Source organism: Cryptomeria japonica, chromosome 8, assembly GCF_030272615.1.
Source record: "Cryptomeria japonica chromosome 8, Sugi_1.0, whole genome shotgun sequence".
In the NCBI taxonomy this organism is placed as follows: Eukaryota; Viridiplantae; Streptophyta; class Pinopsida; order Cupressales; family Cupressaceae; genus Cryptomeria; species Cryptomeria japonica.
This window is the reverse complement of record NC_081412.1, coordinates 349,974,973-349,996,226: the sequence shown is the minus strand read 5'-3', so window position 1 is coordinate 349,996,226 and position 21,254 is coordinate 349,974,973. Positions and strand designations below refer to the sequence as shown.

Below are 21,254 nucleotides of genomic sequence, written 5' to 3'. Positions count from 1 at the left end.
TGTGGCTGATTCATAATAGTTATAATAAATCTCTGAATTTAATCATAAGCTGATTTATCTATGGAAAATATATTGTGTAAATTTTGTCTGTGCAATATTGTTACAAACTGTCATTTTTGTCAAACAGTTATCAAAAAAAAAAGAACACAAAAAAATTGTTCAAGCATATTACACAAGACTCCCAGAAGTAGGTTGCATATTTCAGAAAATAGCCAAGTATAATGTTATAAGCAAGGGCAAGAGGTGTTGACATTGAATGGTCAGCTTCAAAAGGGGCTTCCTGCTTCAGTAACGACAATAAAATATATATGAAAAATGCAAGGAATAACTACCATAGACTAATAAAACAAAACAGTCAAAATATATATGAAAAACACAGGGCACCTCACCTGGGTAGATTCGAAGAATTGAGGAGGGCATCGAAAAGGTGACAAACGAAATGAATCATGTTCCTCCATTCAACCCAATTCATGAGGGGGTAAAACATCATTTGAAGTTATTTACAAGCAGGTGCAAAGAACACTTGGAGAATGAAAGTTGACAAATAATCTGATAGACAAGAAAACACTTATCTAGACAAAATGTCCGAGAAATCCCTAGTGATATGACTGCATACTCTCATTGGGTAGATTTTTTGAAATAAAAATAGACCATGATAGCTTGCTGGTCTATAAAAATTGCTAATTCAGCAGCAAGTTTGGAGTGCCCATCCTAATGTGTAAGTTAGCAGGCATTGGGCCCCAATCTTGGAAAAGTTTCTGAATGCAGTTACAACCTCTGTTGTAACTATTTAGTATATACTCTTGCAATCCGCCATTTTAGGGACAGGTATATGGTTCTATAGTTCCTTCTCCTCAACCTACCTATGATTGTACCTAAGAGCAGTTCAAGAAATGATTGGACTGGAGATATCCAACAAGAAACTGTGAATAGGCTGTGGGAGTTGGAAAGTATATGAGGTGGTTGAATTGAGATGAGTGCTAATGAAATTGTGAGTGGGACAGTACTCTTCTAATGAAGACACGGAGAGGCCTCTTTCAATTGCTGTCTAGTATCAATGTAAGATAACTGGATGGTTGAAAGACATAAATTAACATACTAATAAACACTCCATCATCCTTGCACATCATGCAATAATATTTTGAAATCTCTCTATAAGTGTGTTCTGTGTATGTGTGTATAGAATTATTTATACATATATAATTGGAAACATTTATACTGCCAATCAAGCCCGAGACAGGAAGAGAAAAGTTAATACCTTGCAATGATCCGATCTTCATTAGTCTCACCATCACCAGCACCATTTGATTTTTTGCTAACTTCTAGAACAAGAGCTTCAAGATTGGGAGATGACCCAAATGCAGGAGGAGGATGAGTGCTGTAAAGAGGAAAAGGTAAGTTGGTATGCAAAGCAAAAAAGAGATGGCCTAAAAAGAAATGAGAAACATTGTTACTGTAGGCTGCAGGAACCAAGATGATTGTAGGCAAAATAATTTCAGAAAAGAAATCACTTTCTCAAACAGTGAGAACAGAAAAAACATACAATTATAACGTGTAGAAAACAATTTTTAAATAAAAGATATTATGTTATTTAGATATAGCTCCCCTCTGTTATCACCATCCAAAAACAAATCATATCATGAAACCATATTTTCAACCTGTACATCCAGTACACAGACTCCAGATTATCTGATAACATTGAAGTTGCAATCATACCTGACTCGTGGAATAGGACAAGCTGAAGCACCACATGGGTTTTCCGACCTTGGAGATTCTGAATTTGAGAAATCGGAAGATCTTCCTTCCATCACAGGTAAAATCTGCACAACAACCACAATGTAAGTTAATCGTTGCTACAATTTTTTTTTTAAAAATGTTTTTCCCAAACAATGATTAAATATGTTAAAATGAAAATTTAGATTTCCACAGTCCATGATTGATTGATTGTATTAAAATGTCCGGATTCAACTGTGTATGAATTTTTCCATCAACATTCTGGATCACACTCCATGATGCGTCATCAAAATGAAAGAGTTTGTAGCACAATTCCCTCTAATGAAGGGTGTCAATTAAGCTTATTAGGTTTCTGCAGTCCATGATTGATTGATTGTATGAAGATTTCTAGATTCAACTGTGTATGAATTTTTGAATCAACGTTTCAAATCACACTCTGTGATACATCATTAGGATGTCAATTAAGCTTATTAGATTTCCACAATCCATGATTGATAGATTGTATGAAGATTGTTGGATTCAACTGTGTATGAATTTATGCATTAACGTTTTGGATCACACTCCATGATCCATTATTAGGATATAAGAGTTTGTAGCACAATCCCTCCCATGAAGGGTGTCAATTAAGCTTATTAGATTTCACAAACCATGATTGATTGATCATATGAAGATTTCTAGATTCAACTGAGTACGAATTATTGAATCAACCTTTCGAATCACACTGTGATCCATCATCAAGATGTGATAGTTTGTAGCACAATTCCCTCCCATGAAGGGTGTCAATTAAGCTTATTAGATTTCCGCAGCCCATGATTGATTGATCGTATGAAGATATCTGGATTAAAATGTGCTATGAATTTTTCATCAACGTTTTGAATTACACTTTGTGATCCATCATCAGGATGTAAGAGTTTGTAGCACAATTCCTTCCCATGAAGGGTGTCAATTAAGCTTATTAGTTTCCACAATCCATGATTGATTGATTGTATAAAGATTTCTAGATTCCACTATGTATGAATTTTTGCATCAACATTTCGGATCACACCCTGTGATCCATCAATAGGATGTAAGAGTTTGTAGCATAATTCCCTCCCATGAAGAGTGTCCATTAAGCTTATTAGACTTCCACAATCCATGATTTTGTGTATGACATTTTGCATCAACGTTTTGATCACACTTTGTGATCAATTATCAAGATGTAAGAGTTTGTACCACAATTCCCTCATATGAATGCTATCAATCAATCTTATTAGATTTTCACAATCCATAATTGAATGCCTATATGAAGATTTATGGATTCAACTATGTATGAATTTTTGCATCAACGCTTCAGATGATACTCCCTCATCCATCATCAGGATGTAAGAGTTTGTAGCAACATTCCCTCCCATGAAGGGTGTCAATTAATCTTATTAGATTTCCACAATTCATGAATGATTGATTGTATGAAGATTTATAGATTCAATTGTGTATGAATTTTTACATCAACATTTCGGATCACACTTTGTGATACATCATCAACATGTAAGAGTTTTTAGCACAGTTCCATCCCATGAAGGGTGCCAATTGAGCTTATTAGATTTCCAAAGTTCATGATTGATAGAGTGTATGAAAAATTATAGATTCAACTGTGTATGAATGTTTACATCAATGTTTTGGATCAAACTTTGCGATCCATCATCAAGATGTAAGTGTTTGTAGCACAATTCCCTCCCATAAAGGGTGTCAATTAAGATTATTAGATTTCCACATTCCATGATTAATTAATAGTATGAAGATTTCTAGATTCAACTGTGTGTGAATTTTTGCATCAATGTTTTGAATCACACTATATGATCCATCATCAGGATGTAAGAGTTTGTAGCACAATTCCCTCCCATGAAGGGTGTAAATTAGGCTTATTAGATTCCCACAATGCATGATTGATTGATTGTATGAAGATTTCTAGATTCAACTGTGTATGAATTTTTGCACCAACATTTTGGATCACACTTTGTGATCCATCATCAAGATGTAAGACTTTGTAGCACAATTCCCTCCCATGAAGGGTGTCAATTAAGCTTATTATATTTCCACAATCCATAATCAATTGATTGATTATATGAAGATTTCTGCATTCAACTATGTATGAATTTGGGCATCGGTGTTATGGATGACACTATGTGATCCATCATCAGGGTGTAAGATTTTGTAGCACAATTCCCTTCCGTTAAGGGTGTCAATTAAGCTTATTAGATTTCCACAATCCATGATTGATTGATTGTATCAAGATGTCTGCATTCAACTATGTAAGAATTTTTGCATCACCGTTTCGGATCACACTTTGTGATCCATCATCAAGATGTAAGATTTTTGGACTCAACTATCTATGAATTTTTACATCAACCTTTTAGATCACACTATGATCCATCATCAGCGTGTAAGAGTTTTTGGCACAATTCACTCCCATGAAGGGTTTCAATTAAGCTTATTAGATTTCCAAAATCCATGATTGATTAATTTTATGAAGATTTCAGGACTAGACAATGTATGAATTTTGTGTCAACATTTCAAATCACACTACGTGATCCATTATCAGGATGTAAGTGTTTGTAGCACAATTCCCTCGTATGAAGGGTGTCAATTAAGCTTATTACATTTCCACAGTCCAAGATTGATTGATTGTATGAAGATTTATGGATTCAACTATGTATGAATTTTTGCATCAACGCTTCTAATCACACTTTGTGATCCATCGTTGGGATATAAGAGTTTGTAGCACAATTCCATCCCATGAAGAGTGTCCATTAAGCTTATTAGATTTCCCCAGTCCATGAGTGAATGATTCTATAAAGATTTATGGGATTCAACTATGCATGAATGTATCCATCAATGTTACAGATCAAATTTCGTGATCCATCATCGGGATGTAAGAGTTTGTAGCACAATTCCATCCCACGAAGGTTGTCAATTAAGTTTATTAGATCTCCGCAATCCATGATTGATTGATCCTATGAAAATTTCAGGATTCAACTATGTATGAATTTTTGCATTAGCGTTACAGATCACACTTTGTGATCCATCATCACGCTATAAGATTTTGAAGCACAATTCCTTCCCATGAAGGCTGTCAATTAAGCTTATTAGATTTCCACAATCCATAATTAATTGATTATATAAAGATTTTTGGATTCAACAATATATGAATTTTTGCATCAACGTTTCGGATCACACTCCATGATCCATCATCAGAATATCTAGGAGTTTGTAGCACAATTCACTCCCATGAAGGGCGTCAATTAAGCTTATCACATTTCCACAGTCCATAATTGATTGATTGTACGAAAAAATTCTAGGTTCAATTGTGTTTGAATTTTTGCATCAATGTTTCAGATCACACTACATAATCCATCATCAAAAGGTAAGAGGTTGTAACACAATTCCCTCACATGAAGCGTGTCAATTAAACTTAATAGGTTTCCACAATCCATGATTGATTGATAGTATGAAGATTTTTGGATTCAACTATGTATGAATTTTTGCATCAACATTTTGGATCACACCCCATGTTCCATTATTAGAATGTAAGAGTTTGCAACACGATTCACTCCCATGAAGGGTGTCAATCAAGCTTATTAGATTTCCACAATCCATGATTGATTAATTGTATGAAGATTTCTAGATTCAACAATGTATGAATTTTCACATCAACATTTGGGAGCACACTCCGGGGTGTAAGAGTTTGTAGCACAATTCCCTCCCATCAAGGGTGCCAATTAAACTTATTAGAGTTCCTGTTGTGACCTATTTCACACATCGCCCCATTGCGAATGGGGACCCCCAGTTGTTTGCTTTTTAGGATTTTGTCTTAGCATTGTAATTTCATGAATCCATTCCTTTGAGAGTTTGAGTTAGAATTTTTCAAGAGTCGTCCGAGCCAAATAGAGAAATCATGCTTCGAACAACGCCTGGACACCATCAAAGCCTTTAGAAGGCCCAAAGGACGAAAAATGCAATTGCTTAGGGTCAATTCTGACACCTTCCTATTTTTGTGGGATTTTGCTTTTTGCTTTTTTGTTTTTTTTATTTTTGGCACTTTGGGACCAATCTGGGAAGTGGCTTTTCTGCCTGCTTTTTGCTTTTTGCTTTTTTGCCTTTTTCAACTTTTTTGAAAGTTGACCTAGGATTGGGTCACTCAAGCCATGGCAATAGGGTTCCTATCTTCGAAATCAAAAATTTGTGTTTCCAAGTACAAAAAGCTGGGTGAAATCTCTACGCAAAATGTGGATCCAGATGTTCCCGATAAACATGGATTGTTGGGCAAGAAAATTTGTAAAGTGTCTATGCCAAGGATAAGTTCAAATGGAGATTGCAATGGAATAAATTCAAAGTGTCAAGCCAAAAATGAAGTTGGACATGACCGAGTATGGCAAGCCAAGTGCAAAGTCTACTCAAACATGGCAAGCCAAGTGCGAAGTCCGCTCAAACATGGCAAGCCAAGTGCAAAGTCTGCTCAAACATGGCAAGGTAAGTGCAAACTCCGCCCAAGAATGACATGCCAAGGCTAAACTCCGCCCAAGAATGACATGAAGAGTGCAAACTTCGCCCAAGCTTGGCTTGCAAGGGTTGAAGTCCGCCAAGAAGAAATCAAGGGGAGATGGCAAGGGATGTGCAAAGTCATCCATGCTTTGGCATGATATTGCTAAAGTCCGACCTAGCACAAACAAGGCATAAAGAATACAAGTCCGCCCAGCTAGTGAAAAGTCGCATTAAGACATTAAGATTTGCCAAGGCAAGATGGCTCAAACAAATAACATGGCAAGCCAAGTGCCAAGTCCGCCATGAAGTGACTAAACAAAGGTGAACTCCGCCATGAAATGGCCAAGCAGCTGCAAAGTCTGCCAAGGCAAAGATGAACATGGCGAAGCAATGACAAACTCCGCCCAAGGCTAGCATAACATGAAGAAGTTGAAGTCCGCCCTTAGAAAGAGATTGGCATAATAAGGTTGAAGTCCGCCAAAACTAAAATGGCATGAAGTTGACAAAAGTCCGCCATAAAGATGTCCAAACAACATTAAAGTCCGCCATGCCATGTATGGCAAATGGCATCAAAACATGAAAGTCCGCCCAGCTAGCAAGCACAATTCGAACTAACATTTGATTAATTCCACCAAGCATAAAGTTAGTTTGATAAGATGACAATGGCTTAAAGAGGTTGAAGTCTGCCCAAAAGAAAAGTGGCCTAAGTAACACTAACTCCGCCCTTGGAAAAAGGTTAAATGGCAAGCAAACTACAAAGTCCGCCATGTTTTGAAAGGCTAATCAAGTGCCAAGTCCGCCTACCTTTTGGCATGCTAATGATGAAGTCCGCCACAAAATGGCAAGACAAACATGAACTCCGCCATGATAAGTAAGAAAATGGCTTGCAAGGGTTGAAGTCCGCCAAAACAAACACGACATGAAGTTGGCAAAAGAATCTTAAACTCCGCCTAACTAGCAAACAAGAGTATGGCATGAAGATCATCAAGTTTGCCAAGAAGAAAGGAAGAAATGGCTAGAGAAAAAGACAAACATGACAAGAAACACTTTAAAATCTGCCATCGACGAAGGTTCAACCAAGCTTGAAGTTGGAAAAATAAACTCAACACTTATATCATTTTTTTAAAGATTTTTCCAACACAAGAAATTTTCAAAAATAAGTTCAACACTTGGACAGATTTTCGAAAACCCAACACTTAGAAAATTTTTGAATTCAAGAGAAGAATCTAGAAGGTTCTTCGCGAAATCATTCAAAGAGATATTTTGGCTAAGGATGGCACCAAGGTGAAAATTAGAAACTTTCTTTCGAAAATTTTCAATGAAGATTAAGTTTCCATTTTGGAAGAGACTAGGTTCGATGAATCTAAGGAAAAAACATGAAGTTGCTAAAATCATCGAACTTTTCAACTCTATATCAAGTTTAACTTGTCATTTTCAATTCATTCTTTCCAAAGTTCGATTGTGAAAGGTTTTGCTCTCTCAAGGTTAAGGAAGATAGATTTTTGAAGGAAGATTCTCGAAAGAGAGTAAATTTTCTGAGTAAAAGAAATTTACCAAGAAGTTCTAGAAGTAAAGATAGATTTTTCATCAAGAAATCGAGTCAAAAGTATTTTCGAAGGCTTCTTCTGTCTTAATCACTTATTCTCGCAAAATTTACTAAGTATTAGGCCACATTCTTCCATTTTCAGTCCGATTTTTCACAGAAATTTAGCTTTTGGACAGGCTGAAAGTGTTTCCGAGCAAAAGGCCCAAAAATCAGAGTCAAAATCATAAATTTTCTTGAAAAGTAATGTCAATTTTTTTCATGTTTATTGCAGGTTGATGACCACCAAAGGAGGACCTTCAAGAAAAGTTAAGATGAAGTTCGCCAATAAAGGATTGCAGCCGGAGTCAAAGATTAATTCCAAATGGAAAAATGTTACAAACACCAACCTCGGGCACGTGGATTTCAAGGATTTCAAAAGGAGAATGTATGGGCAAGATGGACTCTTGCCAACACCTATTCCTTGCCGGATGATGAGAAATGGCATTGTCCAAGCAGCTGGATTTCCACCAGCTATGGAATGTGCCGAGCTTATGGTTGAATGTGCCATACACTACAATGCCCAAGAGAGAAATCATTGCGCTAGATGGGAGAGTATTGGCTCATCTTGGAGAGTTAGCCATTCAGGAAGCATTTGGGATCCCAAGTTACAACCGAACCTCATATGAAACTAAGGAGGAAACCAAAAGGCTCTACGAAGACCAGCTTGAGCATTGCACGACAAATGTCAACAAGTTGTGGCTACAGAAGCCAAGGCCCACCCTCAAGAGTGTGTTGAAGAAATTGCTTCGTACTGACTTCAAGGAGGACTATGGTGATATCATTTTACTGCTGAATAGAGTAATGGGCAGCCCTCAGAGTGCGCCATTTGAAACATGGATGTATTATTTCATTGACGAGATTTCCTCGGGAGTCAAAATGTTCAATTGGTCTCGGATAATCAGTGACAACCTTAATGAACAGTTGAAAATTTTGGAAAGGACGAAGTCCTTTTCCATGAGCTCATACATTCTCTATTTACTGGCAAGAAACTACAAATATACAGGATTGGTTTGCAACGGCATGGTAGGCAATGGCGAGAATGAGTTTAAGTCCTATGACTGCTATCCGCAGTTGCAGCTTAGCGAGAAGGCCCACTTCAAAAGGGTAAATGATGCATTTTGGATGTACATTACCAAGACATTGCAGGGAGGAACTCATCAAAGGCTCACTCGGGAGGCCAAGAGCTTGATAAGAAAGTATGGATCCTGGTTTATCCAGTATCCAAGATTCACATACATAAGGGTCCAAGGATTTACCGAATGTCCTTACCGACTTCCGATTTATCCCACTAACAAGATGATCTTGCTAGAAGTCCTTAGACAGTTGGAAACATATCAAGGCTTCCAAAGAACAAAGCAGAAGGCAGCCATTTCCTTTCCATTTTTCATTGCCATCACTGGACCAATCCTGGAACAGAAAGCATATGTAATGTCCCCTTCTAGGTTTAAGCCTGTTTTTAATCATAATTAAGCTATCTCAAGTTCTCGACATACTTATGACTTAACTAAATTGATTAGGGGACAAAACTATCTTAACATGAATCCAATTAGCGAAGACATAATCTTTTTCTTGATATTGAATTGATAATTCAATCTAATTTCTAATCTCAGATTTATTTGTTCATTCAAATTCCCATTATATATATTCCCATTTCTATATATATATATATATTTATTTATTTTTAGACATCTTTATACTGTATGTTTTACTGCAGAGCAGTTCTTATAAAATATTATTTGTCTGACCAACCCTTATATATATTTAAAAATAAATAAGTCAGATTATATTTCCTATAACGTATTAATACTGCCAATACTTTATTCATTCCATTATCCATTATATTATTTGATTTCATATTTTATAGTTGAGTTGATGTAACATTATCATCTTGCTGGATTATTAACAGTTCATAGTTATTTCATGGTTATACCTAATAATGATTTCTATCTCAGATATACCATATGCAGATTTATTACAGATATTTGCTGAACTTTAATGTGATTCATGACTTATTATTTTATGCTTAGTATCTGACTTATCCATGCTGGTGTTTCTTCACAGATTAATACCCCTATTGAAATTAGAATATGTACGTAATACTCAAGGCCGATGATTATTTTTATGCTTGATACGGTGCTTACGATACCCTTAACATTCTATTGGCATAGAGTTTTGTGTGACTTACCTGGCCGGATTCCTTTCTGAATCCTCTCCGACTGCTTTACACTCCTATGTGAATAATGCCAAAGTGTATACCCCCGTGGACTAAGGTTGTCTTTCCCTTGGCTTAATAACCTTTTTTTATATCCTTCGTGTGACCTTTCAAGGAACGGTTATGTCTCTTTAATATGAACCGTTGTATATTTCTTTTGAACCGTTTTGTCCTTTTTATAAAATCGTTCATTAAAGAAAAGTTGCCTCTTTTTAATAAGTGTTAATTTTAACTTAATCATAGTTTAGCTAGTCATCAAATTATGATGAAGCTTGCTTTCCTATACTTTGTAGTTTGTAATCTTGACTGTGGTTATTTTTATCAACTGCTGTGATGGATATTATTATATTTGTTTAGAATTTATGTAATTTAATATTAATGTAAATATTTCAAGAATATTATTATTGATAAATAAATATTAATTGATTAAAAAATAAATATTTTATTATTTCAAATATTCATTCATTGATAAATATTATATTAATTAATAAGTGCTTCATTTAAGTTATATATATGACAATCAGGGAGGGGATATGACAGCATAAAACATAGAACAGTGAACACAGTATTTACCCTGAGAAAACCCTCCTACTCGAGGGAGAAAAACCCAGCAAATAATATCTTCTTATAAAAGGAATAAGTGCAGAAGTTTGCATACAAAATTAGGCCCTTGAATTTGGCCAAGTCTTATACAATAATATATGCTACTTCTCCTTGAGCGAATGATAATACTTCTTCAAAGAATCGGATCTGGTGTTGAAAGATGCGTACTGCTGCTAGGAAAAATGTGAATTAGAGAATGAATAATGTGGAGACTCCGCCTCCTTTATATAGAAAGCTAGGTGACCGCCTTTCTAGGGCCGACCTTTGTAATAATAATTGTTTATAATATAAGGCCGACCTGCTTTAAATATTTATTCTTTTGTTTTACAATACAAGGGCTGACTTGCCTTGAATCAATAATATTAAGGAAACATAGCTCCTGAAGCTACAAAACACTAACACTCCCTCTTAGCTAGGGAGGTATTTTCAAGTATCCTCATTATGGAGTCTCTCAACATGACACCCACAATGGTTACACCCATTTGTGGAAAACCACTTCTCAGTCTCAAAGATATTCATCATGGAGTCTCTCAACATGATGTCCACAATGGCTACACCCATTTGTGAAAAAACACATCTCAGTCTCAGAGATGTTCATCGCGGAGTCTCTCAACGTGATGTTGTCATGGAGTCTCTCAACATTGTTGATACATGATAGCCTCAGTAAGATAAATGATTGAATGAGAGATAAATGAAGTCTCTCATTCAATCATCTATCTCATCGATAGACTATGATAAGACTTCAGTCATCATTCCTTCGTCTGATAAATATAATTACTCTTCGATATGTTATTTTCGTTTTATGTTATATCAATAATAGTATGCATGATATACGATCTAGTTATGATCGTATCCCTCGATTCACATATATAACCTTGCTAATAATCAGGTTCTTAACTAATACACGGAATACCGATTGTTATCGGGTTTATTGTTAACTGCATACATACCGATTGTTATCGGGTTTATTGATAACTGCATACATACCGATTGTTATTGGTTTCACTAGTTAATTATATGCACACCGATTGGTATCGGTTAAACTTGTTAGTTATATGCACACCGATTGGTATCGGTTAAACGCGATTATGATTGAAGAGGTGCAATCAAGTAATATCTTGATCGGTCATGTCTAATAGACATGACCGGTCAAGGTATTGTTTGATCCTCCTTATTAGTATATATATATATATATCAATCGGTGATTGTGAGAATGACATCGAAATTAATAAATGCTCTTTCTCCATCTGCAACATACCAAATAATAATCAGATTTATTATATTAAGAAATAACATATACTTGAAAGAAGAAAAATAACCTTGAATATAACTTGCATCTTGAATTGAAAATTGAATTAAATTAACATGGTATCAGAGCTATAGTTAAATCAAACCTGAGGCTATTCAATTTTGTGGAAAATTCAAGACAAGCATATATTCAACATCACATTTCTCCAAATGGCTAGCACCATTAGATTCGAAGATAAACTCGAAGGAGGCGATGACTTCTCAGCATTTAAGTTCAGAATTAACATGATTCTAAGAGAAAATAAAGTCGAATCATTTGTAAAAACTAAAACTACAGAATCTGAGACTGAACCTGACAAAGCAACTTGGATAGAGGGAAATGAAAAGGCCATCAAAATCATAGTTGATGGGGTGAGGAATAATATTATGCCCATCATAAGGAAACATGAAACAGCCTACAACATGTTCAAAGCACTTGAAGATGCATTTGAGATATCCAATGCTAGTAGAACCTTGGCTTTAAAGAGAGAAATAAATCATATAGCTATGATCAAGGGGGAGTCAGTCAATGCCTACTTCATGCGGATATCAGCCCTAAGGGATGAGCTAGCAACCCTTGGATATGAGATCCAAAGCAAAGAATTAACACTCATTGCTCTAGATGGGTTGCCTAGTATATGGGAAACATTCATCCAAGAAGGCATCAGTGCAAGGGATAAATTTCCAAAGTTTGAAAGGCTAAAGGCAGACTATCTCCAAGAAGAATCAAGGTTAAATAAGAAAGGGATCAAACAAAAGAATATAGATGAAGCTCTTCAAGTCCTAAATACAAACTCCAATAAGAAAAGCAAGCAGAAACAATTTAGGAAGAGGAAAGGTCGTCATGGCAAGAACACCTTCAAGAAGGATCTTTCACAGATTCAATGTTACAGATGTGACAAATTTGGACACTATGTTGCCAAATGTCCGGAAAGAGCCAAACAACAAGCCACATTTGCCAAAGCAGGAAAATCTAAAGGGGAAGATGACTCCGAGAAGTATGTACTCTACTCAGCAATTACAAACCAAGCATCAAACAAGATTAACTCTTGGGTGATCGACAGAACTCTTGGGTGATCGACAGTGGCTCATCCAGACACATTACAGGGTTTAAAGAAGTGCTAGACTCCACGATAGAGGAGAATGATGAGGAAGTGACTATCGGAGATGACTCCACACATCCAGTCAAAGGAGTTGGAACCTACACTATCAAATTGAAGTCAGGCGTATCATTGCAACTTAAAGGAGTACTATATGTCCCAGGCATCAAGAGAAATCTAGTCTCCATATCAGCACTAGAGAATAATGGGTACAGAGTGACCTTCATGGACAACAGAGTGTTGGCTTGGCCAAAGAATTCATCTATCAAGAAAGCTAAAACCATTGGTCAAAGACAAGGCTACTTGTATGAGTTGTGCACAAAGCCCAACCTAGCCCTAATACATGAAACTACAGATGCTAATTGTTTGCCCTCTCAGGTGAATAACTTAAAGTACACAGATAAAGCACGTAATGCAGAATAATAATGCCATAGATATCAGATACAATATATCAGATGTTATCCATTCATAGTCGTTCCCCCCTCACAAGTTACATTCGAAAGTATATAAAGATACCGAGGGGGTGCGAGCGCCAACCGTCACACCGCAACTGCCACCCCTCAGTTGCCAACTAACCAACACAATTACAACTTAATTAACTAGTTTTATTTCCCTGTACAATATTGCCGCCAACATCATCCCCCCCAAAAGAAAAGAAGTTGTCTCCAAACGACTTAATACAAAATAGAGATGACATTAACAGAACTGCTAACACCAGTCGAGCTCGGAACTTATACACTTGCTGCGTCCTTGCCTGAAAACCCTTTTCTACTACCATCCGATGCTCAAGTGCGGATTTCACCATTATTGCTTCCTTCGACATCACAGTCCTCTTGTGCCTAAACCAAACTTGTCTGCAAAACACGCGTTTCAGTCTCAGCCTCCACCAACTGCTACTCAAATGATACTATCTCCCTAGCCAATTTGTCCTCAATAGCCACCTGCGTTGCCCTCTCGGCATCCAACTCTTGGGTACACTGAGCTAAGTCTCACGCTAGTACTGCCTCCAACCTGGTGGTCAGCTCCTCCCGAGCCTTCTATGCATCCACCAAGGCAACCTCACATCCAGCCGAGACATACTCCAAGTTCCTCAAAGCGTACCATTCCTGCCTGGAGGTGGCCACAACCCTCTGGCACAAAGGCTAGGAGACGCCTCAAATCCTCCATCACACTCCCCAAAGGTTGATAACTAAACTGAATAACTCTCTAGTGTCGTATGACTTCGCGTTCTTGCAATGCCTTCCCTCAAATTTTGTTTGTTCGCAACCTCCAAATCCGTCTCCCTCTACGGCTTATGGCTTCCACGCCAATGCTTAGCTGCGGGCTTCTTTCTCACAGTACGGAACAACCCAACACTTACCGTGCCTTCTCTGATGCCCTTCTCCAAACTCAAAAAGTGTATTGTAGCTCAAAAATAAACTGGGGGTCTGGGGGCAGCACCCCAGCGAAGTCGAGGGGCAGCGCCCCTCGTGGGGTCCAATTTACAACCTTCAAAACCACACAAAAGTCCATGGCGCACATCATTTATGTGATATTTTAAGATGTCAAAACCCTTCTTCTCCACTCTAATATTTTCAGCATCCTGGCTCCAGATGTCATCGAATGATTTTTCAATCTGGTCGTCGTCGTTTTTTTTTTTTAATCCACTGTAATGTCCTCGATGGCACCCCGGCCATACAACCTCCTCGTACGGTCAACAACAGCACTGACACTTCCAATCGTACGGCCACCTTCCCGTGCGGTCAACACCCCTCCACCGTACGGATCACCCCATACGGAATACGTGGCCACCTTCTCGTGCCTGCCCTGTGCTTGCGTGGGCACTGCGTTGTTGGGCGGAGTGCGTTTGTGTGTCTGCCCGTTTCGGGCTGCTGCGTGTTTTATTTCTCTGTTGGCGATGATGTCCACCACTGGTGGTCCACCGTCAGTGTTACCACCGCACGGTGGTCCACCGCCGGTGTTGTGGCTCCACCGTCGGTGGTGGCTTCCCCTTTTTCTTTTTTTTTTGACCATACGGTCAACTGTCGTACGAACCCGTACGACCGTACGGTTTTTTGTTTTTTTTAAGTGTCCAGATTCAGCTCAGGTTTTGTGCCTCTGGGATCGCCCTTTCTCGGTTTGCCTCGCCCGAGAGTCTCCCGCTTTGGTCCCATGCCTCTCAAGTCGCCTACCCGGCCTCTCAGGTCCCCTTCCATCCTATCGAGTTCCCCTCTGGACTCTCAAGTGTCCTTCTGGCCTCTCTGGTCCCCTGCGCGCTTCTTGTGGTAGGGTTTCAATTTGGACCCATTGGTGGCAAGTCTATTTTCAATGGCCATCTGAAGACCTGGAACCACAAATTCTACAGGGACCACGGTCTTCTTCCCGTACATAAGAAGAAGAATAATAAAGATTTTGAACGTTGCGGCCTTCCACACAAGGTTCCAATCATTGCCGACGCAAATGATCTTCGGATTGTCTACGTCACCGAGGTTTGGGGCGTCTCCCTTCCAATATTCTCTGTATTCCGGCAGGTACACCTCCTCTGTTGCTTGCTCTGGTTCCTCTACTTCGAGCCTGTAGCTTTGGGACATTTCGTAATCCTCCATCTGCCAGTGGAAGAGCCTATTCAATGACCCCGTTTCATCCTCGGAGCACTCTCCTAGTTTGAGAATCCCTTCGTCGTTGGGCTCCCTGCAGCCTTGTCCTTCGTTCCTCAGGTTGCCTTCTCCTTCATCCTCCGATTCCGAAGATGATGCCAGTTCCTCACCGACAACCTGGGTCTTCAAATCAATGGTGTACTTCCACCCCCCTTTCTCCATAGAAAGGGTGTTCTTTTTCCAGTCGTGGTTCACCTTTGCTATAACCAGCCACCCCCTGCCTAAGATGGCGTCGTATCCCTTCTTCTTGAGTGGGATTACCACAAAGTCCAGTATGAAGGATTGCGTGCCAATGGTGATCGGCTGGGCCATCAGGGTGCCGAGTGGCTTGATGTCGTGTTGGTCTGCACCTACCAAGTTGAACGTGGGTGGCCATAGTGTTGGCTTCCCCAGCTTCTTCCACGTATCCTCTAGCAGTACATTCACCCCCGAACCTCCGTCCACGATGGTGTCCTTGAGGATAGCCCCGAGAATTCCCATTTCTACTACAGCAGGATGCTGACCACTATTTAAGGCCAACAACATTGGATCAACCGAGAGGCTGACCGGAACTTCCGCCCGTGTGGCACGCAAAGGTGCCTGCGCAGTGGTTTGTATGGAACTAAAAATGGCGGTTCTTAACTATGGCATTGTTTCTAGAAGGTCCTTTACCCTTATAGGTACTTCCATTTGCAGTACTTGCCCAATGATGTTATTTTCCACTTCCATACAAGATGATGTACTCGCCACCTCGTTGTCCCATCGTTTGGCTGTCATCTCACATTCAATATTGGCCTTTGCCTCCCGTAATCTCTCCTTCTCCGTACGGGGGTCGGGATAAGTGGCCTTTTTCGTCTGGGCGCGGGTGATTGCCAGTACTTCTTTCTCACCAGTCTTCTCAACCTTCTCAATGTTGAGGAGATTAACCCCTGCCTTTGGGCAATTTGCGTCCTCATGGTCGCCTGGCCCACACCATCGGTAGAGGTGCTGAGGGGTGGCTTCCTTCATGCAATCACGGGCGAAGTGCCCCCACTGATTATAGGCCCTACATTGGATAATTGGCCGGCCCTTGGCGTCATACTGGATACGGCTTCCGTTATTGTTATTGTTGCTATTCCTTCCGCTGCCGCGTCTGTTGTCCCGGTAACCTCCAGATGATGCCGTTGTGTTGGTTTGTTGGGTCGTACCCGCTGGTGCGGATATTGCGGCCTGCTTCGTGAACAACACTTGGTTCATTTGCGTACTTCGGGTTTTCATGTTGTATGGGCACTCCTTGGTGGAGTGTCCCATCACTTGGCAAATCTCGCAGAATGCTTTCTTCGGGCAAGTACCCTTTGTATGCCCCTCCTCTTTGCACTCAGTGCACCATATGTCCGCTTCAGTCCAACCAGTGCTTCTCATTGTTTTGAACTCCCTCTTCATTCGCTCCATGTCTTTCTGGAGCGCTTGCACCTATTTGCCAGCCTCGCCGTCGCTGCTGCTTTCCTGTGAAGAGTCATCCTTCTCGGATGAGCTATCCTTCTTTTTTTTCTTCGATGTCTTGGTCTCGCTCTCGAGATCCATCGCTCTATTGTATGCATCTTCGTATGATGTTGGTGGAACGATTTTCATCTTCTTTCGAAGGTAATGTTTCAGTCCCTCCACAAACCATCTCTTCTTCAACCCATCTGCTTGTTGACTCTCCATTTTTCCCAATAGTTCCTTCAGCCGTCGACTATAGGCTCGGAAAGTCTCGTTCTTGTTCTACTTCGTTCCATAGATCTCAACGACTATTTCGTTGTCATCTCTCAGGAGGCGGAACTCTATCCCAAACTCCTTCTTCAGGTTGGGCCATGTGCCGACTTTGGCCTTATCCATATTTGAGTACCAGTCTATGGCCACTCCCCTCAAGGTTGTTGGGAATTGTGTTACCCATTCATCTTGATCGGTAACACCATTTGCTGACCATATGGTTTCGCACGTTCAACAATGGCGAACGAGATCTTCCTTTCCGTCGCAGTTGAACTTCGGTAGTTTCTGTTTACTCGCCATTGATGGGGGTCCTCTCCCCTGAGGTGGTTGTGGCTATGTCTGAGCCCCTGCGCCGCTCCCTCCGGTGCCGGTAGTGTGTCCTGCGTGGGTGACTGGGGGTACGGTGTTTTGCCTGCTGTGTGTAGCACCTATTGCCGTACGGTTGTCTTCCCCTTCGTTCTCACCCGCGCCCACTCTTGGCTCCCTTTGGTGATCCTCACTCCGTGGTGTAAGGGATAAGTTTCTAAACTGATCCCGAGTCTCCTCGACTAGATTCCGCCGTAACCTTGTTTCCTCCAGAAACTCTTTGTGGCTCCGCACCCTACGGTGTTTTGGCGACGCGTAGAAATTTTCATCGGCTTCTGCACCCTCCGTGACACCTCCTTGGTTCCCCTCGGGCCACCCTTCGCCAGGTCGTCCTTCGGCAAGTTGCCTCAACCTCCGTCTACGTTCTACTTGCTGCTCCAGAATCAAGGCCCTCTGCGCGGCCTCCCACTCGTCCGTTTCTGCTTTTTTATTTCTATCTTTATTCAATAGGTTGGGCATTAATTGTCGTACATTTCCATAATTCACAATACATAAACCAAAACACGTCTTTATTAATTCATTTCCTCAGATACAACTCGTGTCAATGACACTTTTATTTGAATATAGAAGATTCAAGGTTCAATTCCTTCCTGGTCTGGCGCCATTCCGTTCTGCTTCCCATCGGCTGCTATCTTCGTACTGCTGAAGGATTTGTTGGCATCGCTCTTCCTAGGCAATCTCCTCCAAGCGAGCTTGTTGTGCCAGCGATGCTTGTGCAAGCAACCGGGGAAGATGGTTCATCAACCGGTTTACTGTTGAGCTCACCTCCAACGCTGTCTACACGGCACTTGGTGGGATTTCCGCCTCCGTCGCCTCTCGTCGGACGTAGGTCTAGATGGCTACCTAGAGCAGAATTGAAAATTCTCTCGTTGCGGTGTCTTCTCCTGTGTAAAGTTATGTTCGCGCGTCGTCGGCCTCTGGGTTTATCTCACCAATGGGTAGGCCCATCGTGTCCGTGCGCCATCCGCGTCTTCCGTTCCCGAGTACGTCTAGGCAACGGCGCCAAATGTTTGCCCTCTCAAGTGAATAACTTAAAGTACACAAATAAAGCACGTAATGCAGAATAATAACGCCATAGATATCAGATGCAATATATTAGATGTTATTCCATTCATAGTCGTTCCCCCTGTTGGGTCTCAAATCAACAGATTGGATAGGTTCTAAGGAAATGCCAACTCCTATGATCAAACCCTCCAATTGACTTGGCCAACTTATAGAATGAACCTATTTGGTTACTAACTCTCTCACTTTAGGCTCTGCAAGACCTAGGCGGGTATACCTACTCACTAGTTGTTCCTTCAACTAATGCTTTTTATAGCAGATTCAATGTCTTAATCTGGATTCCTCCTATCTCAGAATGGCATAAGTTTCTAGGACGGAGATATAGCAGATGAGTTCAAGATTGTTGTTATAGAAGCTACTTGATCTTTATGCTTAGAATTTTATATGTATACACTATTGCCAACTTACTCTATGTTTCCTACTCAACTACTCCTATTGTTTTAAAATAAAATGTGATGAATATAGTGATAAGTTGTAATTTATAAATGGCCAGTGCCTTCTTTGATGTCTGGGCTACAGAGTCTTTATATTTCCTTAGGACTTATTGTGTGAACTTGTGAGACAGTTTTTAAACCCACCCCTTTATGGGTCTGTCAGTTACTATTTCTTATGAGATCAATTGAATGCCTATATCATAAGTTGCTTGAATGAATTTAACCCTACCTTTAAGGGACCACCCAAGTAAGCACTGCAAAGAACAATTATAATTCACAAGCAGAACTTTTATTTCAACCTTATAACATACAACATAAATTTCACTCAAAGAATATGAATAACCTTATCTCCTTTAGATAATATCACAAGCAACTGCCAACAACAAATGAAATAATCCACAGCACATATGCAAAGAAAAGACAACTGATTATATTATGTATCCGTCAAAAATTTGTATAACAGGAAGCTTTCAAGCTGTCATATGTTACTGTCTTTTTCCTATGATATCTAATGACTAATATTACAAGAAACCTCTCTCATATATATATGAGAGCAAATGCTATCTATGAAAAGGCGTGTCTTTTCGAAACACTAATTGTCAATTTGAACATTCCTAACAAACTTAAGTAAAAAGAGATTAAGCATCCCTAAATGATGAATGTAATCATCTTCTTTAAAAGTCTTGATCTTGATGCTCTGTTTCTTTAATTCTTCTCCCTGTGAAAGGTATTCGAATATCATCTGGTTGATGGTAGGGGCCATATCTTTGTTTCAATCCAATCTTGACAGAGCCTGATCCTTGACGCTTATAAGTTCATTCCGCCATTCCTCCATAGATATTAATTCTCCCTCTTTATAAATCGAGGGCATTCCAATAGGGCTCCCATCATCCAATTCTTGAAGATCTCTTTTTAGCGCATCTTCGTATTTAACATGATTCTTCATATACAAAGTCCCTTCTGCTTTCTCCTCTAGCGTCATCACATCAACATTGCTTATTACTTCATGCAATCGTGCTTTTAACCTTTCATGCTCTCTTAATGCCTTTATGGTTCCAGTGTACACCCTCCAATAATGTTCAACATGTATGAGCATGGTGTTGAACTTGTGTTCAATGATATCATTAACCAATTTATCCATCTTTTGTTGAATATTACTCACCTGTTTGGTAGCCTTTTCTGCTTGATATTTCCAATACAGAACATCAGAGACATCATCCAAACTTTGTCCTGTGGGATATGCAGCATATTCACTTAAAGGAGTTCCTGTCTCAAGTTGCAATATCCTTGCTTGTAGCCTCTGATTCTCCTCTTTAGCTCTTTCATATAAACCCTTATAGGTAATGTTTTCCCTGACCAAAAACTCTGTCTGATCCAAATTTAGTTTGGCTACATCCAAGTTTAATCTTGCAGTGACCCTAGGGTCAGTCTTTCCTACTTGATGGATCATAAGGTGTCCAAAGGTTTCTTCAATATCCACAATAATTGGTCTTTTTCCTCTCGGATACAGTGCCCATTGTAAGAGAGCTTTTTGATCAGAATCATATCCTGAGCCTATGAACAATTTATCTATCTCTTGAGGCAATACCTGTTGATTTAGGTCTTGCTTCTTCAAGAATCCATCAGACAGAAGTGCTGAATTTATATCCCAACCTGAAAAGATGATAACACCAGCCTCCTTTAATATTTTCCTCCCCTTCTCAGGGGTCATATCTTTCATGAGAGCATCTATCTCATCTTGCAGCCTTCTCATCTGCTCTTCTTCTGATTTCCCAGCCATACATCGTCTCACATGAGCCCCCTTGTACTGGTATAAGAATGAAAGGAATTCTCCTGAGGAAGCGAATCCGTCATCCGCAACAAAGTCTTCCTGTTCTGTCATCCTTATACCAACTATATCCCTAATATTAAATTCACCAGTTTCCACATCTACCTCTGCTTCAAAACCAGGGGGATAATCTTCTCTAGGGGAGTCAACAGGGATGCTATTAGCAGTTGATTTTGGTG

General features: G+C 39.7%; 1 protein-coding gene across 1 annotated transcript in view; it reads right to left on the bottom strand.

Annotated features, from left to right (window-relative positions):
- The window catches only part of LOC131045345 (serine/threonine-protein kinase STY46), a 261,615-nt gene that overhangs the window by 175,596 nt on the left and 64,765 nt on the right, over nucleotides 1-21,254 (bottom strand). Inside the window, exons 3-4 of the mRNA XM_057978929.2 lie at nucleotides 1,717-1,820; nucleotides 1,259-1,378 (exon numbers count right to left, since the gene is read on the bottom strand). Coding sequence (XP_057834912.1) covers nucleotides 1,259-1,378; nucleotides 1,717-1,820 — 224 coding nt within the window. The remainder of the gene's footprint in view (nucleotides 1-1,258; nucleotides 1,379-1,716; nucleotides 1,821-21,254) is intronic.